This window comes from Passer domesticus, chromosome Z, assembly GCF_036417665.1.
Source record: "Passer domesticus isolate bPasDom1 chromosome Z, bPasDom1.hap1, whole genome shotgun sequence".
In the NCBI taxonomy this organism is placed as follows: Eukaryota; Metazoa; Chordata; class Aves; order Passeriformes; family Passeridae; genus Passer; species Passer domesticus.
In genome coordinates this window covers 28,950,381-28,968,195 of record NC_087512.1, presented here as the reverse complement: position 1 = coordinate 28,968,195, position 17,815 = coordinate 28,950,381, and the positions used below count along the sequence as shown (strand labels likewise).

The following is a 17,815-nucleotide window of genomic DNA, read 5'->3' as shown; positions in this document are numbered from 1 at the left end:
GTTTTGCTTTAAAGGGAAATAAAACCTTACTTAGGAAAAAAAACCTTTATTTTTTCATATCATATCTGACAGATTGCAACAAGAACAAAGTACAGTAAAAAAATTACTCACATGGCCTGCAAAAGTTAACAAAACAGTGATCAAATATCAAACCTCTATCCAAGTCCTTTTTGGGTCTAATATATATTCTTCATACTACTTACTAAAGTGGGTAATGCCCACTTTACAGTGGCATCAGATAAAGTTTGTGAAACCATTTTAACACAGTCACTAGTATCTGCTCTCTATATACCAGCTTTTGACAAGTTTTATATTCCTCCAGACACATGAAGGATAATCTGAAGTCAAATGTAAATTTCCTCCCTTGTGTAAGGAGTTCAGCATTAACTTCAACAGGTTCGCCTGGAATCTACCAGAAGCCTTTAATGGGTAAATATCTACAACCTGGCAGAAACTTTTTTGCATCTGTCAATCCATTCCACACAGCATTATTGGCAATTTAAAAAGGGAGCAGATTCGCAAAATATGATGGTGGAACTAAATATCTTTTTCTTTCTCAAAGAGTACAGCTATTTTTGCTACTTCTAACAACTAATTGTAAGACACGTGTATAACATGTCAAACAAGCCTAAAAAGAATGTATGTGATAAGTCAAAAGCTGCCATGAAGGTTTCTCCTCCCATACCCATCTTTGCAAAAGAGGCTAAAATAAGTCAGTCTAGGCTGTGGTCTCTTCTACAGTATTCCAACATTAGGAAAAATAAAAGACAGATATTTTATTCTTCCTTTGAAACTGCAACCCTGAGATGAGCTCAGCTGGTTAAAGCATGGCGCTAATAATGCCAAGGTCATGGATTTCATCCCTGTATAGGCCATTAACTTAAGAGTTGGGCTCAGTGATCCTTCTGGGTCCTTTCCAACTCAGACTATTTTGTAATTCTGTGAATTTAGTAAATGTAAACAGGAGTGGAGCATCTGACAAATTCTACACACACACAATGTATAAACAAAGAATTGCTGTCATACCTTTACTTGAATTTTCATGCCAATATTATCTCTGCAATTACCTCAATAATCTGATATTTCTGTTGTGATCATTTGTTTCGCAATGTAAAGCTTGTTTTTGTTTTCCCTCTCTGTCTCTTTCTCTATCAGAAAAAGCTACAAGTGAAATCAGTAAATACATAAAACCAGAGCACTCACCTCATTAAGGCCTGAGAGCACAGTGACATGACGCACTTGTGTCCCATTCAGGGGAATACAGTGCAAAGAGTCCCAAGTCAGCTGAGACTCCAGAGAGCCACTCCAAGCAGCACAGAATACTGGCATTGCATTTATAAATAGCACAGATCTAAATAGTCTGAAGTCAGCTTTATTGTTTACATGCAGTGAGCTTGGGTAACCCCACACTGGAATCATCACAGGTCTCCCTGCGCCAGAGTAAGTACAGAGACAGGTAGGGTTTATTAGATCTTTGCAGCATTTTCTGTCTTTCACGGTGTCTGTAGATGTTTTTTATCTTATAGTTTTACTGAGGTTGCAAAATCCAATGCCAACACATGTCATTAAGACTTTCTCCCCGCCCATGTGCTCTTCCTCAGAGGTCTTTGTTTCAATTTTAAACATGATCTGGAAGAAGCTTCTGAGGTGTCGCAGAAACTCAATTCTGAATGAGAGAAAATAATACCATTTAAGAAACAAAACAGAAAGTCCCATAGCATTATGTACCAACACAGATTCAAGCAATGATCATGGTGAATAAAGTAAGAAAATATCGCTTAGTATAGAAAAACAGTGCTACAACCTCCAAACATTGTTCTCATTTGTGTTGTAGAAGCAGCTAGTGGCCCCTCCTGAAACCTCTGCACTCTCTGTATAAGCAGAGAGAGGAATGCCTGGTAATACAGCAAGACAAAATGGTGAGAGAAGAAGAAAGAAAGGAGAGAAATATAGCTAGGCAAGTTATGTACCCGTGATGCTGACTCTTCATCAGGGCTATATGAACCCCATACCAACCTGTGATTCTCCTTTCCCCTGCCCAATGTTTAAAGTAGAAATAAAACATAAACAGGCACAGCCAAAAGATTGGGGGCATACTTTAAGAGAGATCCCAAAGCATGTGTTTGATTTCTGACTGATTACTATCCTCCTCACTTCTCAGTTAAATGTTTCATTAGGATTACAATCAGACTCAGAATTCTTCCTGTTTTCTCATTTTCAGAAAAAACAAATTCCTTTCATTATTTCAGACAGAAAGGCAACAAGAAACTGAACAATCACACTGATCCTAAACAAACACTGACTGGAGGGTAAGTAACATGAAAAACTATAAAAAAGGAAAAAACCAAAAATATCCAAGAAAACATTTTTACTGGCTTCTCTGAAAGAGGGAACATGCAACTGCTCCAAAAGACTACAAAAGAAAATTTGTAATTGCTTCTGACAGAAGTTTGGACTCTTCCAGTCATGGCCACAAGCAAGTCTGCAGTCTTGAACAAAGATTTCATCTCCTCCAGCAACTGGTATACGCCTTTCTTAGTTTAAAGAAATGGAATGTGGACATCCAGGTCACACATTGGCTTGTCTGCTATACATGCTGAAAGCATAATTGCAAGCTAATCACACATAGATCATTATAACAAATCAAGAGTAGGTATCCACAAAATGGGAAGAAGGAGAACAAAAGCCTAAGTCTGTCCCCACTGTGGCATCATGAGGCCCCTGAAACTTCTTGGCAGCTCCTATTCACAGAATTTGTGAAGCAGTAGAAGGAAAATTGCAGGAGCAAAATTGCTGGGCATGCTGCTATTCCTGCACTCAGATATATGCATGGGAGAAGAGGAAAATGGCAGGGGCTGGAAAAAGAGAGGCTGTGTTACCTCTACTGGTGTGTGCTTGGGATGATCTTACTTATTTCTGGGGCAATCTGCTAAATACCTCTGAAGGGTGAATGTGGGAACATTGCTCCCAATGCTAGGTATACTTTCTTCTGTACCTTCCTGGACTGATAACTTGCCTCAGCACAGACACCAGCTTTCTCATCTCTCAAATGGACTAACAGTTGAAATGAAGAACTGAAAAGCACGTTTTCTTCCATGCCTCCCCAGTTGCAAGGTTTCTGGTTGCAGCTATAGTAGCCAAAAGGGCATATGCTAGCACAAATGCTTCAATAAAGCTGACAGACAACAAGCTCTGTATCAGCCTTCTCCTTAGCTGGGTCTTTTCAGAGCCTCTGGCAGTGTGACAAGAAAGCAGCCAAGCCCAAAACATCAGGAGTGGCATGCTAAACTGCAAGGAGGGCACAGAATAAATTGTAAAAATGACAGAGGCCATATGGAGCCAGAGACTCAGGGAAAAATCCTAAAAGGTGATCATGATCTGCAACATGTTGGTGGGATCACTTCAGCCCATACTTGTCTTTGCACATAGCTGGGCTACCCTGCATCTCTGCCTCTGCTCCCTTTTGAATAAAGGCAGAGTGAGAAAAATATCAGCCCCTACGTACATGGGAAAGGCTCTCTAGGGTGTGAGCAAAGGGAAGGCTGCCTGGGGACACCAGGGGAGAATGTAGAAGCAGCAAAAGGCCAGCATTGTCTTGTAGCAGTGGAAGCACAAGTGGTATAATCCCTGAAAATAGAAGTGAAAGAGGCAGGAAAGTAGGGGTTCATGACAGAAAGCAGGCTTGTATTAGCTCTGAGGTTGGTCTGGGTGGCGGGTAGGCACCTCAAATAACAGCGCAGGCTGTGCCAACCACACAGGCACAGGCTGGAGGACTGAGGGAGGGGGTGAAAGGTACAAAGAAGGTTTATTTTGCTGAAAATTTACACTCTGTGTTCAGTCAAGAACAAGGCAGCAGCTGAACAGAGCTGCTCCTTAGGTGCAGGGACAGCTAAGCCACAGTGGAGGCCTTGCAGCCAAAAACAACAAGAGTAAAAGGCCTGTTTATCTAAGTGCTATCTTTTCCCCAAAGCCTGCTAAGAGTTACCAAGAAGTACACAAGAACTTCACACATTGGGCAAAGCAACCACCTAACAGACCAGTGTGAGAGAAGACCTGTGCACCAGCAGTCCATTCTTGATTCAGTAGCACTGGGGCCTGCAGAGGGCTTTGCCTGCTAGCAGTGGCAGCCCCAGCACGGCTCTCCTGAGTCCTGCCAGAGACCTTCCCAGGAGGAGACAAACTGAGGAGCAGGGGGTGGGCATCCCCAGTCAGGGGAGCAACTGCAAGTGTCAGCTTGGCTGGGCAGAGGCAGCCTAACCCTACCTCTTGAAGCCTTGCAAAGCCATGGATTGGGACACCCAGGTTTTTGGGGCACAACAGATTTTCCAGTTGCTGTCCTTCATATACCCCTGGCTCCTGCTGATCCACCTGCATGCAGACAGGTCTGTCGTGCCAGACTGACCCCTGTGAGTTAGTGGGATGGCCAGCACCCTGCATTTGATTTTAAGCTCAGCGTGACAGAAAGGCACTTATTTCTGTGAAATATGGATACTAAGAAAGGGGTAATGCAGAGCAGCTGCTGGTCATGCAGACTGTTAGCTCCATTGTCACTCAGGACAGCCCTGAATGAACAACCTCATGGTGTTGCCTGCATTTCCACTCCCCATTATTAGCTGAGGCAATGGATGTCTCCTGTGGAAATAAGAAGTTTCCTCATTCTAATGGATATGTTCCAAAGCATTTTGTCCCCATGTGATGCTCTCAGCAGCCAGCTGAACTGTCACATTCATGATGGACAGGAATGCCAATAACATAGCTTTTAAATAATTTCAGATTCTGTAGGGTGAAAATGCTAGATACAGAGATGTCACAGCTCTGATAAAAAAGAAGGGACAAGGACATGGAACATGACAATACTGCAATTCACTTAATAAGCCTGTGTAACCAATGAGTTGCTTTAGGAGCCAAATTAACCAGTCCTTTATAAACAGCCCTAGCTGAGCGCATAAAAAGCCCTAGTTGTTGAATGCATAAAAAGCTGCATTCTATCTGAACAGATCCTCATAGGATTGATGAGTCACAGATTCTCACAGAATCATAGAGTTTACAATGTGCTGCTACAGTATGTGTACTCCTGACCTTTATCCCTGCTGCATACACCTAGCTTGGAAGAAGTGACAACCCACCAACTTCAACTCAGCCTGCTCACAAAATAAACTAGTGCATTTGCTTGATTTTCACAGAACAAAAAAAGAGTAAAAAATTTAAAAAATACAATGACAAGTGATTGGATTATCTCATATGCTTAAGTGTGCACTTCAAACACTATTATCTACTTTTCTGAAACATTTCACATGAATACTTACTTTACAGAGGATTACTTCCCCTTTGTGCAATGGGACACTTCCCTGTCTTCCCCTCAAAATCTGATGAATGTTGTTTCCAAGGTATCAGGAGTTGAGAAGAGCAGTTAGGTAATTTTTAGCTCTCATGTGATGGCACCACCATTCTTCAGTTATCACAGTACTGTACCTTTCACGTATACAGCACCGGTACCATGATAACCGAAAAAGGACAGTTCATACTCTTATTGTTTGATGCCATTGCCAGACAAACAAACCTCCCTTCATTTGACTAACGAATAACTGCTCAGTCTCTAGAAATAACTGTGATCTAATAAATCCCTTGCAAGTCTGAAAAATTAAATTTTTGAAAAATTGTTTTGATAAACTTGTTTTGATAATTTTTTTTTTCATAATTTGCTTCTCTAACCAGTTTCTCTTAGAACTCAATTAGGCCACTGCTGTGAAACATAATAAAAGTTGTTTTTATAAATACATTAAAAACTAAAGGAAAGCCATGGAAAATCTCCATGCTTTACTGGATGTGGAAGGGAAGATTGTCATCAAGGATGAGGAAAAGACTGAGGCCCTCAGTGTCGTCTTTGCCTCAGTCTTTAACAGTAAGACTCATCCTAAGGGTAACTAGCCTCCTAGCTGGGGTACAGGGAGAATAGATCTTCTGAAATACACAGGGAAGTACTGAGCCATTTAGACACTCAGAATTCTATGGGATGGAATTCATTCAAGGGTACTGAGGGAGCAAGCAGAAGCACTCACCAAGAAAATCTCCCTCATGTAGCATCAGTCCTAGCTAACTGAGCAAGTCCCAGAGGACTGGAAGTTGGCCAGTGTGATGCTCATACCAGCAGGGTCAGAAGGAAGACCCAGGGAACTATAGTGATAGCCCATGGATTGGATGGGTACCCTCTTACTAAGTAAAAAACTGTTCATATGGCTGGGCCCAGAGCGTGGTGGTGCATGGAGTTACATCCAGCTGGTGGCCAGTGGCCAGTGGTGTTCCCCAGGGCTCAGCACTGGGGCCAGTTCTGTTTAATATCTTCATCAGTGACATGGAGGAGGGGATTGAGGGCACCCTCAGTCAGTTTGCAGGTGACACCAAGCTGGGAGAGAATGCTCATCTGCTGGAGGGCAGGAAGGCTCTGCAGAGGGATCTGGACGGGCTGGATCCATGGGCCAAGGCCAGTGGTGTGAGGTTCAACAAGGCCAGTGCTGGCTCCTGCCCTGGGGTCACAGCAACCCCAGGCAGTGCCACAGGCTGGGGCAGAGTGGCTGCAAAGCTGCCACAGGAAAAGGAGCTGGGGATGCTGCTGACAGCAGCTGAACATGAGCCAGCAGGGCCCAGGTGGCCAAGAAGGCCAATGGCATCCTGGCCTGGACCAGCAATGGTGTGGCCAGCAGGAGCAGGGCAGGGATTGTCCCCTGTACTCAGCACAGGTGAGGCCACACCTCAAATCCTGTGCTCAGTTTTGGGCATCTCAGTACAAGACAGACATTGAGGTGCAGGAGCATGTCCAGAGAAGGGCAACAGGGCTGGGGAAGGGTCTGGAGTACAAGTCTTGGGAGGAACACCTGAGGGAGCTTGGGGTGTTTAGCCTGGAGAAAAAAGGAGGCTCAGGGGATACCTTATTGCTGTCTACAACTGCCTGAAAGAAGGTTGTAGACAGGTGAGGGTTTGGTCTCTTCTCCCAGGCAATAAGTGACAGGATTAGAGGAAATGGCCTCAAGCTGCACCAGTGTAGGTTCAGGTTGGATATCAGGAAAAGTTTTTTCACTGCAAGGGCCGTTAATAATTGAAATGGGCCACCCATGGTGGTGGTGGAGTCACAGTCTGTGGATGTGTTAAAGAAACAACCAGATCTAGCACTATGGTCTAGTAGAGAAATAGTGTTCAGTCAAAAGTTGGACTTGATCTTAGACATCTTTTCAAACCGTGATGATTCTGTGACTCTGTAACCTATGTTTACAACTAGCAATATAAGCAATTAATTTATTTTCTATCCCCTAGACAACTACCAGCTACAGACAAAGCTTTAGTAAAAACTGAGACTAAAGGACTAGATAGGATTCTGCTGCCCAATAAAACCTTGAAATAGCACATAGCTCCATGAATTTAAGTTTTAAGCTGTTTCACAGGAAAAATCACACCTTTAGAGTTTGGCTAGCCATTTGAAATAAGACATTTAACGACACAGCTACAGAGAGATCACCAGGGAAAACATACTAGTGTACACTGGGGAACAAAAAGCCAACTGATGTACACATACATTCCACATCAAGAACCATCAATAAACCCTGTATCTGCAATTCTCAGAAACAGGAAAAATATAGAACAGTAAGGGACTCATCCAATATGTAGAAACAAACCCTAGGCAACTTACACCACTTTCCTCATTTGAAGTCAGGTACAAGTTGTTCTATTTGTTACCATAGGCAAAGTCTTCCATATATAAAAATAGCTGTGCAATAAAACTAGTGAATTAAAACAAGACTGTGTAACTGAACTGAACAAAACAACTTACGTGTATGGAGACAGAGGTCCCAACAGGACTTTGGAAACATCCCGCTGTCCAAGGGTCATAAGGAGCAAAGCAAGGCTCTGATTTGTTGAATCCACACAGCCTCCCTGCAAACCAAAATGTTTTAATAATTAATCTCTGTACAAACCAGAAACTGGGATGGGAGGAGAGTAACAAAGGCAAAAGATAGACTTAAAGGGGTGAAATACCACTCCCAATTTTTAAGGGCCAAGGAGATAAAAATCTACATTCTTTTAACGATGACAAATTAATTTCATATGGCAGGCTGGGAAAAGAAGAGAACTAAAACAAAACCCACAAGAAAGGCACATTAAATATCCCTCCTAATCTGTTTTAATACCTCAGAATGTAAACACTGAAGAATTTCTTTGCAGTAAATTGAAAAGAGGTATTAGTTCTAGTTCACATGCATCTGAAGATCCATGAATTCCAGCACTTTATGGTAACAGTTACATTTGGACAAATAGTTCAATGTTAGCAGGTGCAAAACAGCAAGTTAAAAGTTATTTAGCACTTATCCACAAAAACCCTTGCTGCCAACTTTTGCGAGTTTACACTTGTAAAACATTTCCCCTCTATAATTAAAATAGAAGATTATTTTTTTATTGCTAAGTGAAAGAGCCCTACATAAAATTAAGTAGAACCACACATACTCTTTTACATATTTGACTGTATTAAGTCATATGCAAGGTAAATAGTTCTGTATGTGGAAGGTGTTTACCATGATGCATACATTAATTAGAACTGGAAGGCTAGAATTAGAAATAAGAATTGTTTACAAAGCTGGAATATAAAATTAAAGAAATACTTTCAGTCAAGGCTGCTGTAGAGACTAGCCATATGAAATCTATCTGAACAGTTTTCTGCTGCATCAGGCCTAATGCTAAGTCCTCTGAATAGGCTCTCTGGAGAGACTGAAACTAAAACCTTGCCTTTTTAAAACCAAATTCTCTAATGAGGTAAACTGACAGTTACCTTTGTTAACAAGGAAGGTAACCTATCATAATTTTAAGACATAACACTATCCAAGAAGGCAAGGGAGAAAATATATTTTGGACTACATAGATTAAGGGAATCAGCCAACGTGACAACCACAGCACATTTACTCAGTGACAGGCAGAAAGGCAGAGCCTTTCCAAGGAGGGATACTGAAGACTTAATTCTCAAGATGGCCTTGCTTCTGTGTGACAAACTGCAGCTCTATTCTTCTGGAAAAAAAAGTCTGTGCATTACATGCAACAAACTACAGCACAGCAAAATAAGTAGCTCTGTTACATTCACTACCATGACCCAACTCCTAAAACATGCTCTTATAGCAGTACTTGCCCTCTTGACTGTGCGAACTTGCCATAACCAAAATGAAGTCCACATACTCAACCTAATGCCGCCTACAGGACTGATAAAAATTTTGCTTTATCTTGAATGAACAGGGGACTTGCAAAATTTGCTGGTGCAATCTAAAGCCGCAGATCTCACCAGTCGTATTTGCCAAGGAGAAACATATACCAAAGCAGATAAGAGTTTGGTAAGGAGTATTCCTGACACTTTACTTTCTGTACATGTAGTTTGATTAGTAATTAGTAAATAAGTAAAGTAGTAATGCTCCTTCTACTTGGATGGAGCATTTTCTGAGCTTGTTTTGTTTCTCTACAGCTGAAAACATTATAAGGTATCTACTTTTATAACCCAATTCATACAAAAGCTTCAATCAGCATGGAGACAACCATGTCCTAAGAAATAAATCAAACCACAATGCATCCATCAGGTCCTAAGTACTTACATAAACTTCCTTGCTGCAGTGAGTCAGTCATCCCCAGTACTGCTGTGCAGTAGTGATCTGGTATGCCCATTTGTGGCAGTGTTCCCTTGAGCCACTCTACCATCTCCTCAGGAATTCTCATTAGACATTGACCTTGATTAATGCCTCCTGGGCAGTTAAGCTCCTTTTTAGCTTACCAGAAACAGTCTGCTCCTAGGAAGTTCTGGCTAACAAACTGCTGTTTTCTAACAGACAGTCTTGGAACATTATTTTTGTCTAAATCATAGCCCAGGTGGAACTATACTATTGTTACTGCACCTTTTGATGAAAATTCCACTAACAACTGACCCCGACTGCAGACAGAACAGAGAATGACAGAAGGCTAAAGCCAAGCATCTCACAACCCTACTGGCAGCAGTACTAAGTGAGGGCCTTTGAGTTCTCCAAGGCTACAGAAAGCTGCACCAGCACCTCCCCTGAAGTGGTACACCTCTTGAAGCTCAACAGCCCTCAAGTCTTCAGTACTTGGGGAGCAATCACCAAAAGTTGTTGACAGGGCCTGCACTGATACACTCAACCCTCAAAACTTAACTCCTCAAGTGGTACAAAGCCATCTGACATATTTTACTAAACTTGAGGGGAATTTTTAACCTTTTTATATACATCTTTATCTCTATGTGTGTTCATGTATGAATTGATTTAAATATACTACAGCAAGCGTAGTATGAATGTTGCCATCTCTTTAATTTTTCAACTAAGTTGTTACTGAGCTTATAGAAAATCTTACTGAATCATTTTGTAAATGTTAGTCACAGAATCACAGAATGGTTAAGACTGGAAGGGATCACAGCAGGTCAGCTGGACCAACCTCCCTGCTCAAGCAGGATCGCCCAAGAGTACATGGCACAGGATTGCATCCAGACTGTTCTTGAGTATCTCCAGTGTGTGAGACTCCACAACCTTGCTGGGCAACCTGGTCCAGAGTGCAATCACCTGCACTGTAAAGGATATGTAAAAATATCTTCCTCATAACTAGGTGGAACTTCCTGTGCATCGGTTTCTGTCTGTTGGCTCTTTCCCTGATATTTGGCACCACCAAGAAGAGCTTGGAACCATCTTCCTGGCACCCTCCCTTCAGATGTATCAATAAGGTCTCCACACAGTCGCCTCTTTTCAACACCAAACAGGTGCAGCTCACTTAGCCTTTCTTCATAATAGAGATGCTCCAGTGCTTTATTCATCTTTGTCATCTCCTCTAGACTTGCTCCAGGAACACCATGTCTCTCTTGTCCTGAGAACTGAACACAGCATTCCAAATGTAGCCTCACCAGGGCTGAGTAGAAGAGCAGGATCAACTCCCTCAACCTGCTGTTAGTGCTCTTCCTAATGCACTCCAGGGTATCATTTGCCTTCTTGGCCACCAGGACACACTGCTGGCTCCTGGAGCATGTTGTCCAACAGAATGTTGTCCCCCAGGACACAGAGACCTACTCCCCAGTGCCTCAGTTCCCAGCCTCTGCAAGTGCCCAGGATTATTTTTCCCCACATGCAGGATCCTGCACTCACCTTTGCTGAGTTTCAGGAGTTCTTTTCTGCCCATCTCTCCACCCTGTTGAGGCCCCTCTGAAGGGCTGCATGGCCCTCTGGGCTACTGGCCACTGCTCCCAGCTCTGTGTCGTGAGTGAACTCAGTATTGAACCCTGGGGGACACCACCAGTGACAGGCCTCCAGCCAGAGCCTGCACTACTGATTACAACCCCCTGGGATCTCCCATTCAGCTGGTTCTTAATGCACCTCCCTGTCCACTCACCTAATCCACACTTCCTGAGTTTGCTTGTGAGGATGTTGTGAGAGACAGTGTTGAAAACTGAAGTCAAGGTAAAAAATATCCACTGTTTTTCCCTCATCCATTCATGATGTTTCATGATAGAAGAGAAGCAGGTCAGTCAAGTATGATTTACCTTTAATGAATCCATGCTGACTACTCCTGTTCACTTTCTTGTCCTCCATTTGGATAGAAATTGCCCCCAGAATCACCCTTCCAAGGACTGATGTGAGGCTGACTATCTGGTAGCTTCCTGGGTCCTTCTTTCAATTTTTATGTCCAGTGTGACGTTTGCTTCCTTCCAGTCCTCAGGCACTTCTCCTGATCACCTCAGCATTTGAAAGATGGTTGTAATTGCCCACCTTGGTGTCCATCAGCTCTCTCAGCACCTCTGGGTGCATTCCATCAGGGCCCATGGACTTGAGGATGCCAGGTTTGCCTGACTCCAGCTCAGTCCTCCTTGAGCAAGGGAAAGTCTTTCTTCAACCCTTCCTGCTCCCTAGTCTCCAGGGTCAGAGATCCCTGAGGGCTGGTCTTGTCAGTGACGACCGATGCAAAGGCAGCATTCACTAACTCTGCCTGCTGTGTCCTCTGTTAATAGGGCCCCACTTCCATTAATATCAGGCCCATGCTATCCTTTTCCTTTTGTTATAGATGTATTTGAAAAATCCTTTCTTGTTGTCTTTGACATTCTTTGCCAGACTTAATTCCAGGTGGATCTTGGCTTCCCTTGTCTCTTTTCTAAATACTCTGACAACCTCTCTGTATTAATTCCAAGTAACCTGACCTTGCTTGCAGTTCCTGTGTAATTCCTGCTTACCCTTGGTAATGAGAGAAGTTCTTTATTTATCCATCAGCTCTCTTCCCCTTTGCCCAATTTCTTGCACATTTGAAAGCATTGTTCTTGAGCCTGGAGGAAGCGATCCTTGAAGTCAACCATCTCTCTTGGACCCCTCAGGGTCTCTTGGACCCTGTGGGGCTTGTTCTCATGACATTCTCCATGAAGATCTCCCTGCAGAAGCTAAAGTTAGCTCTCCTGAAGTCTGTGGATGCCCTGCTTTCTCCTCATATGGAACTGAATTCCACACTCTCATGGTCACACCTCCAGCAAGGCCTTCTCTGTTTGTTAGCACACCATTGCCTGGGGGATCCTCCACTACCTGTGTCAGGAAATTGTCATCTGTGCTTTCCAGGAACCTCCTGGGCTGTTTGTGTTTCACTGTGCTGGCTCTGCAGCAGATGTCAGGGGAGCTGAAGTCCCCCAAAAGAACCAGGGCCTGTGACTTTGAGGCTGCTTCAGATGCCTGTGGATGGCCTCATTCACTTTCTCCTCCTGATCAGGCAGCAAACACCCACAACAGCAAACACCCCTACTAGTCTGCCCTTTTATCCTGACCCATAAGCTCATCATCCTCACCTAGACAGAGGTCGATACTGTCAGGGTTGTCTCTCGTGAACAGGGTGTAGCCCTTAATGCGAACATTCCAGTCACATGAACTATCCCATCATGTCTCTGTCACCACAGTAAGATCAAAGCCCTGTGACTGCATGCAGGTCTTTAGCTCATCTTGTTTGTTTCCCATACTGTATGCACTGGTGCACATGCAGTTTATAGAAGTATTTGATTGTGCCAGCATTCCAATAGTCAATGATTAAATGCTGCTATGTTCTTTAGACAAATTGTTGACAAGTCTGAAGCTACATTTTGCAAGGGATACACTTTTGTGACCCAAAAGGAGGATCTCGCTTACTCCTTTTGTAGCCTTATCCTTTTCCATCCTTACCCTCTTTGCATCCCATTTTCTGAATAAATCATTGTAGATTCACTCTAACCCAATATTTCTTTGCATGCTTCATCTATGTAATAAGTAATAGTGAACCTTGCCATCAAACTTTGCAACACGTCAACAAATTTATACAAAAACTTGCTTTTGACAATACTTTTGCCAGCAATTTAAGTGATCTAAACCACTCATTTGCAACACCATTCCTACAAAGACAGTTCCCAGACAGTGACATTAAGTGATTGCTTGTAATCTAATGACTGAACAGTAACTTCTGCCAAGTAAAAGACTTAACATTCCCAAGGAGGTCAAGGTTTTTTTCTATCAATCCACCTGCCACTTACTCAAGAGTCAAAAATTAGAAACAACCCTCCCAAAAGAAATGGCATGGGCAAAGTCAGACCCAAGGTACGTTTGTTCCAAAATAACTGGTGCTCATTACTAATGTAGAATACAGTTTCTAGACTGTATTAATTCAGTCTATGGCAGTTTAGCCATTATTGTTTACACTGACTACAGAGCCAGATCCAGCTAGTTGTGATAAATATACACAGGTCCCTTAAAATCCCACCCATTTTAAATATTGTACAAATACTACAGCTGACATGTACATACAAATATCACAACTCAGCGTATTGGACAACAGTGTCTTGAAAAGGTTTTTTCTTCTGAGCTTGAGCCCAGCTTTGATTGAGTGTTAGCTATATTTTGGGACACACACAATTTCCTCCCTTACCTGTGTGGTACATATTTGCAGGACTCAATAATCTATTATGCAAAGGGTAACAAATTATTGCAGAGTGTTTGTATTTTGGTTTTTGGGGTTTGGGTTTTTTCCCAGAAGAATGGACCAAAGCCTTACCACACTGAAGTAAGACCATCTTGAGAATTAAGCCATCAATGAAATCCTTCACTCATTCAGCTCTACTTCAATAAAACAAACAGTTTTAGCCCTCCTGCCCCTTCAAGGTCCCCTAGCAACTCAGCCTTTCTTCATTAAAGAATTCAGCCTTAAATAGGTACATGTACTCCCTTATTTTTCATGATTACAAGGAATATAAAAATTTAATCCTTTTCCAGTTCTTCCAGACTTTCCATTCTGCCAATTACTCTCTACATAAAGCTCCCATAAACAATGTCTTTCAAAGGCAAGAGTTAAAATCCTTACTAGCCTTCTACAATTAAGCTTCAGAAAGAACTGCATATGGATTTGTAATGACAATGCTAGTCAGTCACTCCATTACTCCCTCTTGCAGAGCCACTGCAATTAAGGCACTGTGCCACTTATTATTAGTCTATTAGCTCTGACATCTTTCCATCAACAAATGTGCATTTAAAAAGCTCTGCTGATTCCAAGAATCATGCAACCTAAGTAATATATTTTTGAAGACTTAGTAAAAGGACTTCTAGCAAGACTCAAATCCTTGGATGTCCTGGGTGGTAAACTTTATACAGTGGCAAGCACTTTACAAAATGTCCCTGGACCCCTTTCAACAGTAACTCCAACTCCAGCAGATTTGTGGGTGATCCCAACACCTAAAGCCCTTTTACTGGAGGATTGTCTCCAGTGCTCTCAGGGTGCCCTTGTCTGGTCGACCCTTCCTGGCTCCCACAGCATAATACCTACTGGTAAAAAACACAGATGGTGGAATAATCCCATAAAGAGAAGATCTAAAAACAGGAGAAGAAATTCTCCCTTGAGCCCTGTATTCAACAAGTAGGTGGTGTAAAAATATGTGAGACTTAAAGATTGCCTGTTCAGAGCAATCTATTCTTGCTTCTTCAGATTTTTAGTTTCACTAAACATCTTACCTAGGCAAAGAAATGTAAAAAACTAGTACTAGTACATTAAACCTAAACAAACACAGTGCACTTTGCAACATGTTTTTATATCCCCTCTGCGTCCAACTAAATCAAAGTGATCAACAAAAAACCCAAAAAAGACCAAACAAACAAAAAAGCACCCCAAACAAAAAATAAGTGTCCAAAAACCAAACACCCTAAAAAAGCCCATCCCAAAACAAAAAACAAACTAACCTCCAAAAATACAAAAGAAAATTAAGAAGAAACTTTACCTTTCAAAATTCAGACTAGCACTGTAGGACCACGTGTGTCATACATAAATTCAAGTCTGTATTTCAAAAACTACATAACAAAACCCCTCATATTGTCCATGATGGAGGGAGAGGAGAATTCACTAAATAATGACTAAGCACTGCAGTGAAAAAGTAGCACAGCCAAAAATGCTACCAAATTTGAACTTTTCCACAGTGAGCTGCTATAGTGAAGGACAAATAGTCTGTACGCTGCTCAGCATTTTTCAGTCACTCTTGGACAGAAGTCACCCACACATAAAGGAGTCTTCCAGCAGCACCAGCAGTACCATAGCAAGCCACAGCTAACAACCTCACTCAGATTCTGATCTTCAAAGACACTGAAACCTGACAGCCTATTAATTTATGATTCAGAAACTTGTCTGACCCTGATTCCTCCTCAAACTTTTTTTCCTGTTTTCTTAAGATCCTCACTATCCTTTGCAGAATTTGACTCATCATATTTAAATGGCTGCCACACACTAAAGCAGAAAGTTACTTGCTTTAGGCCTTTCTATCCCTCTTTTTTCGTAAGTTCTCTGACATCTGACTCTGTGCAAAAAATAACACCTGGACAAACTGCCTCACTAGTTTTAATCTATCAAGTGCTAAATGGTTTCTAAAGGGGAAAAAAAAAACCCTACTGTTGCTGATAAAAGTATGTGGAAACTTGATTTTTGATGTCTCTAGACACATGACTACCAGAAAATGTTTTCCAACATGTACACAAACAAATTACCAAAATATTTTTGCAGCTCACACCTGAAATAAAATAACTACATGACACGATGTAATTGCAGAAACAGACAGATGTTTCCATCACTAGCAGTAACTACATTCTCCACACAGGCCGGACTTTCAAATACAAAGGGTCTAGATTGTACCCAGCAACCCCAGGAAATACATTTTGGTGGCGGCATTTCTGTGAGACAAGAAGCCTGGGCTAGAAAAGTCCTTTAGCAACATGGTCTATATGCTGAATAAACATAGCCAAAATATTAAAGGAAGACTGGAAAAAGTGGCCAACTAGTAATTCAAATAGATAAAAGATTTGCAACAGGGAAACAGTAAAATAAAATGGGCACAGATGAATAATCTAACACAGGTATGGATGTGATTCATGAAGTTGAGGGGCTTATTTTTTTATGATTAACTGCATTCCCTAACATAGAATCTCAATAATGGCAGTTTTAACAATTTGTGAAGTCACATAGCTTATTACAGTTCAGAGCAACTACTTGCTTTTTTAAATAATGAGCAAAATTTGTAGATTACTGCCTCCTAAAGGCCAAACATCTTTTATCAATGCTAAAACGTAGTTATTTAAACATTTGTGGAGATACAAAACAAAGCAGCTGGAAGGTTCATTATTAAATTGGAAACTCATCAGGGTGCTATTTGCCAAATAATTTGTAACACTGAAAGCTGCTTATCCACTGAAATTCTTGCCACAAATGAAAACAATTTTAATAAAGAAAAATATCTGTGCTGAGGAAAACTGTGATCCACTTGGGATTCCTAAGTAAACATCATCCTAGGTCCCCTCAAACAACCAATTAAGACAATTCTTCATACAACCAACAATTCTCAGCACATTTGACTTTGTCATCACCATCACAAAGTGGTCAACATGGGTTGATTTGCAGGGTTTTTTTTCCCCCTTCTGCCTCTCCTATGTTCTTTCACTCATAATGTCCAATTCCAACCACTAGTTTAGAAGCATGGACTATGTTACCCATCCATACCATTTAGAAGAGTGACAGCCCATGAGAATGAAGCTAATTGAATTCTGTTGAAGACAGAAAGCCACAGTGAACAGCCACTCCCGTGATTCATAATACATATCAGACACTGGAAATAGCATGCCCCAGTAAGTCATTACACTGTTAAAGAAACCATGCAAAACCACTCTTTACCTGGATGAAAACAACACTGGCAGCATCAGATAATTTCTCTGATTGAATCTGAGCCTGTCTGAGGGTGCCACCAAACCACCTATCCTTTTACCTATTTTATCACCTCCTTCCCTTACATCTATACACATATATACAAAACATATTGGCCACTTACTCTGTAGACCTCCTCAAGCAGCAGCTTAGCACAATTCTGGCCCAGTTCCTCAGGAAGTATAGCTGCTCCCTGGCCCTGAGGGTTTGAGGCTAGCTCAGCACTGAGAATAGTGCCATTGATGGTTTCTGCAGTAAGGCACATGCCAAAACCTGGCGACCTGAAAGAAAGTGAAAAAGTGCATTTGATTTAAGGACAAAATTGGAGTAATGAGCCAAGAACTTCAAGTCATAAATAGGTCCTCCCATAGGATGACAAATGTCCTGTTTGATACAATAGAATGATGCTGGAAAAAGAAAATTAACAAATTAAAAGTCAAACCCAGTACTAGTTGCCACAAAACCCTCTATGTTAGCTTTTCCTGGGCCAAACTCTTTAAACAGAAAAATGAAGAAGAAAATAAAGAGCCATACAAACCTCAGAAATATTTGTTTGGTTTTTTTTTAA

General features: G+C 41.8%; 1 protein-coding gene across 4 annotated transcripts in view; it reads right to left on the bottom strand.

Moving 5' to 3' along the window:
• Window positions 1-1,352: 1,352 nt before the first annotated feature.
• Window positions 1,353-17,815, bottom strand: part of RCL1 (RNA terminal phosphate cyclase like 1) — a 31,739-nt gene continuing 15,276 nt past the window's right edge. For all 4 annotated transcript variants that reach the window (XM_064405180.1, XM_064405183.1, XM_064405181.1 and 1 more), the window contains 3 exons: window positions 17,372-17,528; window positions 7,823-7,926; window positions 1,353-1,666 (listed from right to left, as the gene is read on the bottom strand). In XM_064405180.1, coding sequence (XP_064261250.1) covers window positions 1,516-1,666; window positions 7,823-7,926; window positions 17,372-17,528 — 412 coding nt within the window. In that variant the 3' untranslated portion in view covers window positions 1,353-1,515. The remainder of the gene's footprint in view (window positions 1,667-7,822; window positions 7,927-17,371; window positions 17,529-17,815) is intronic.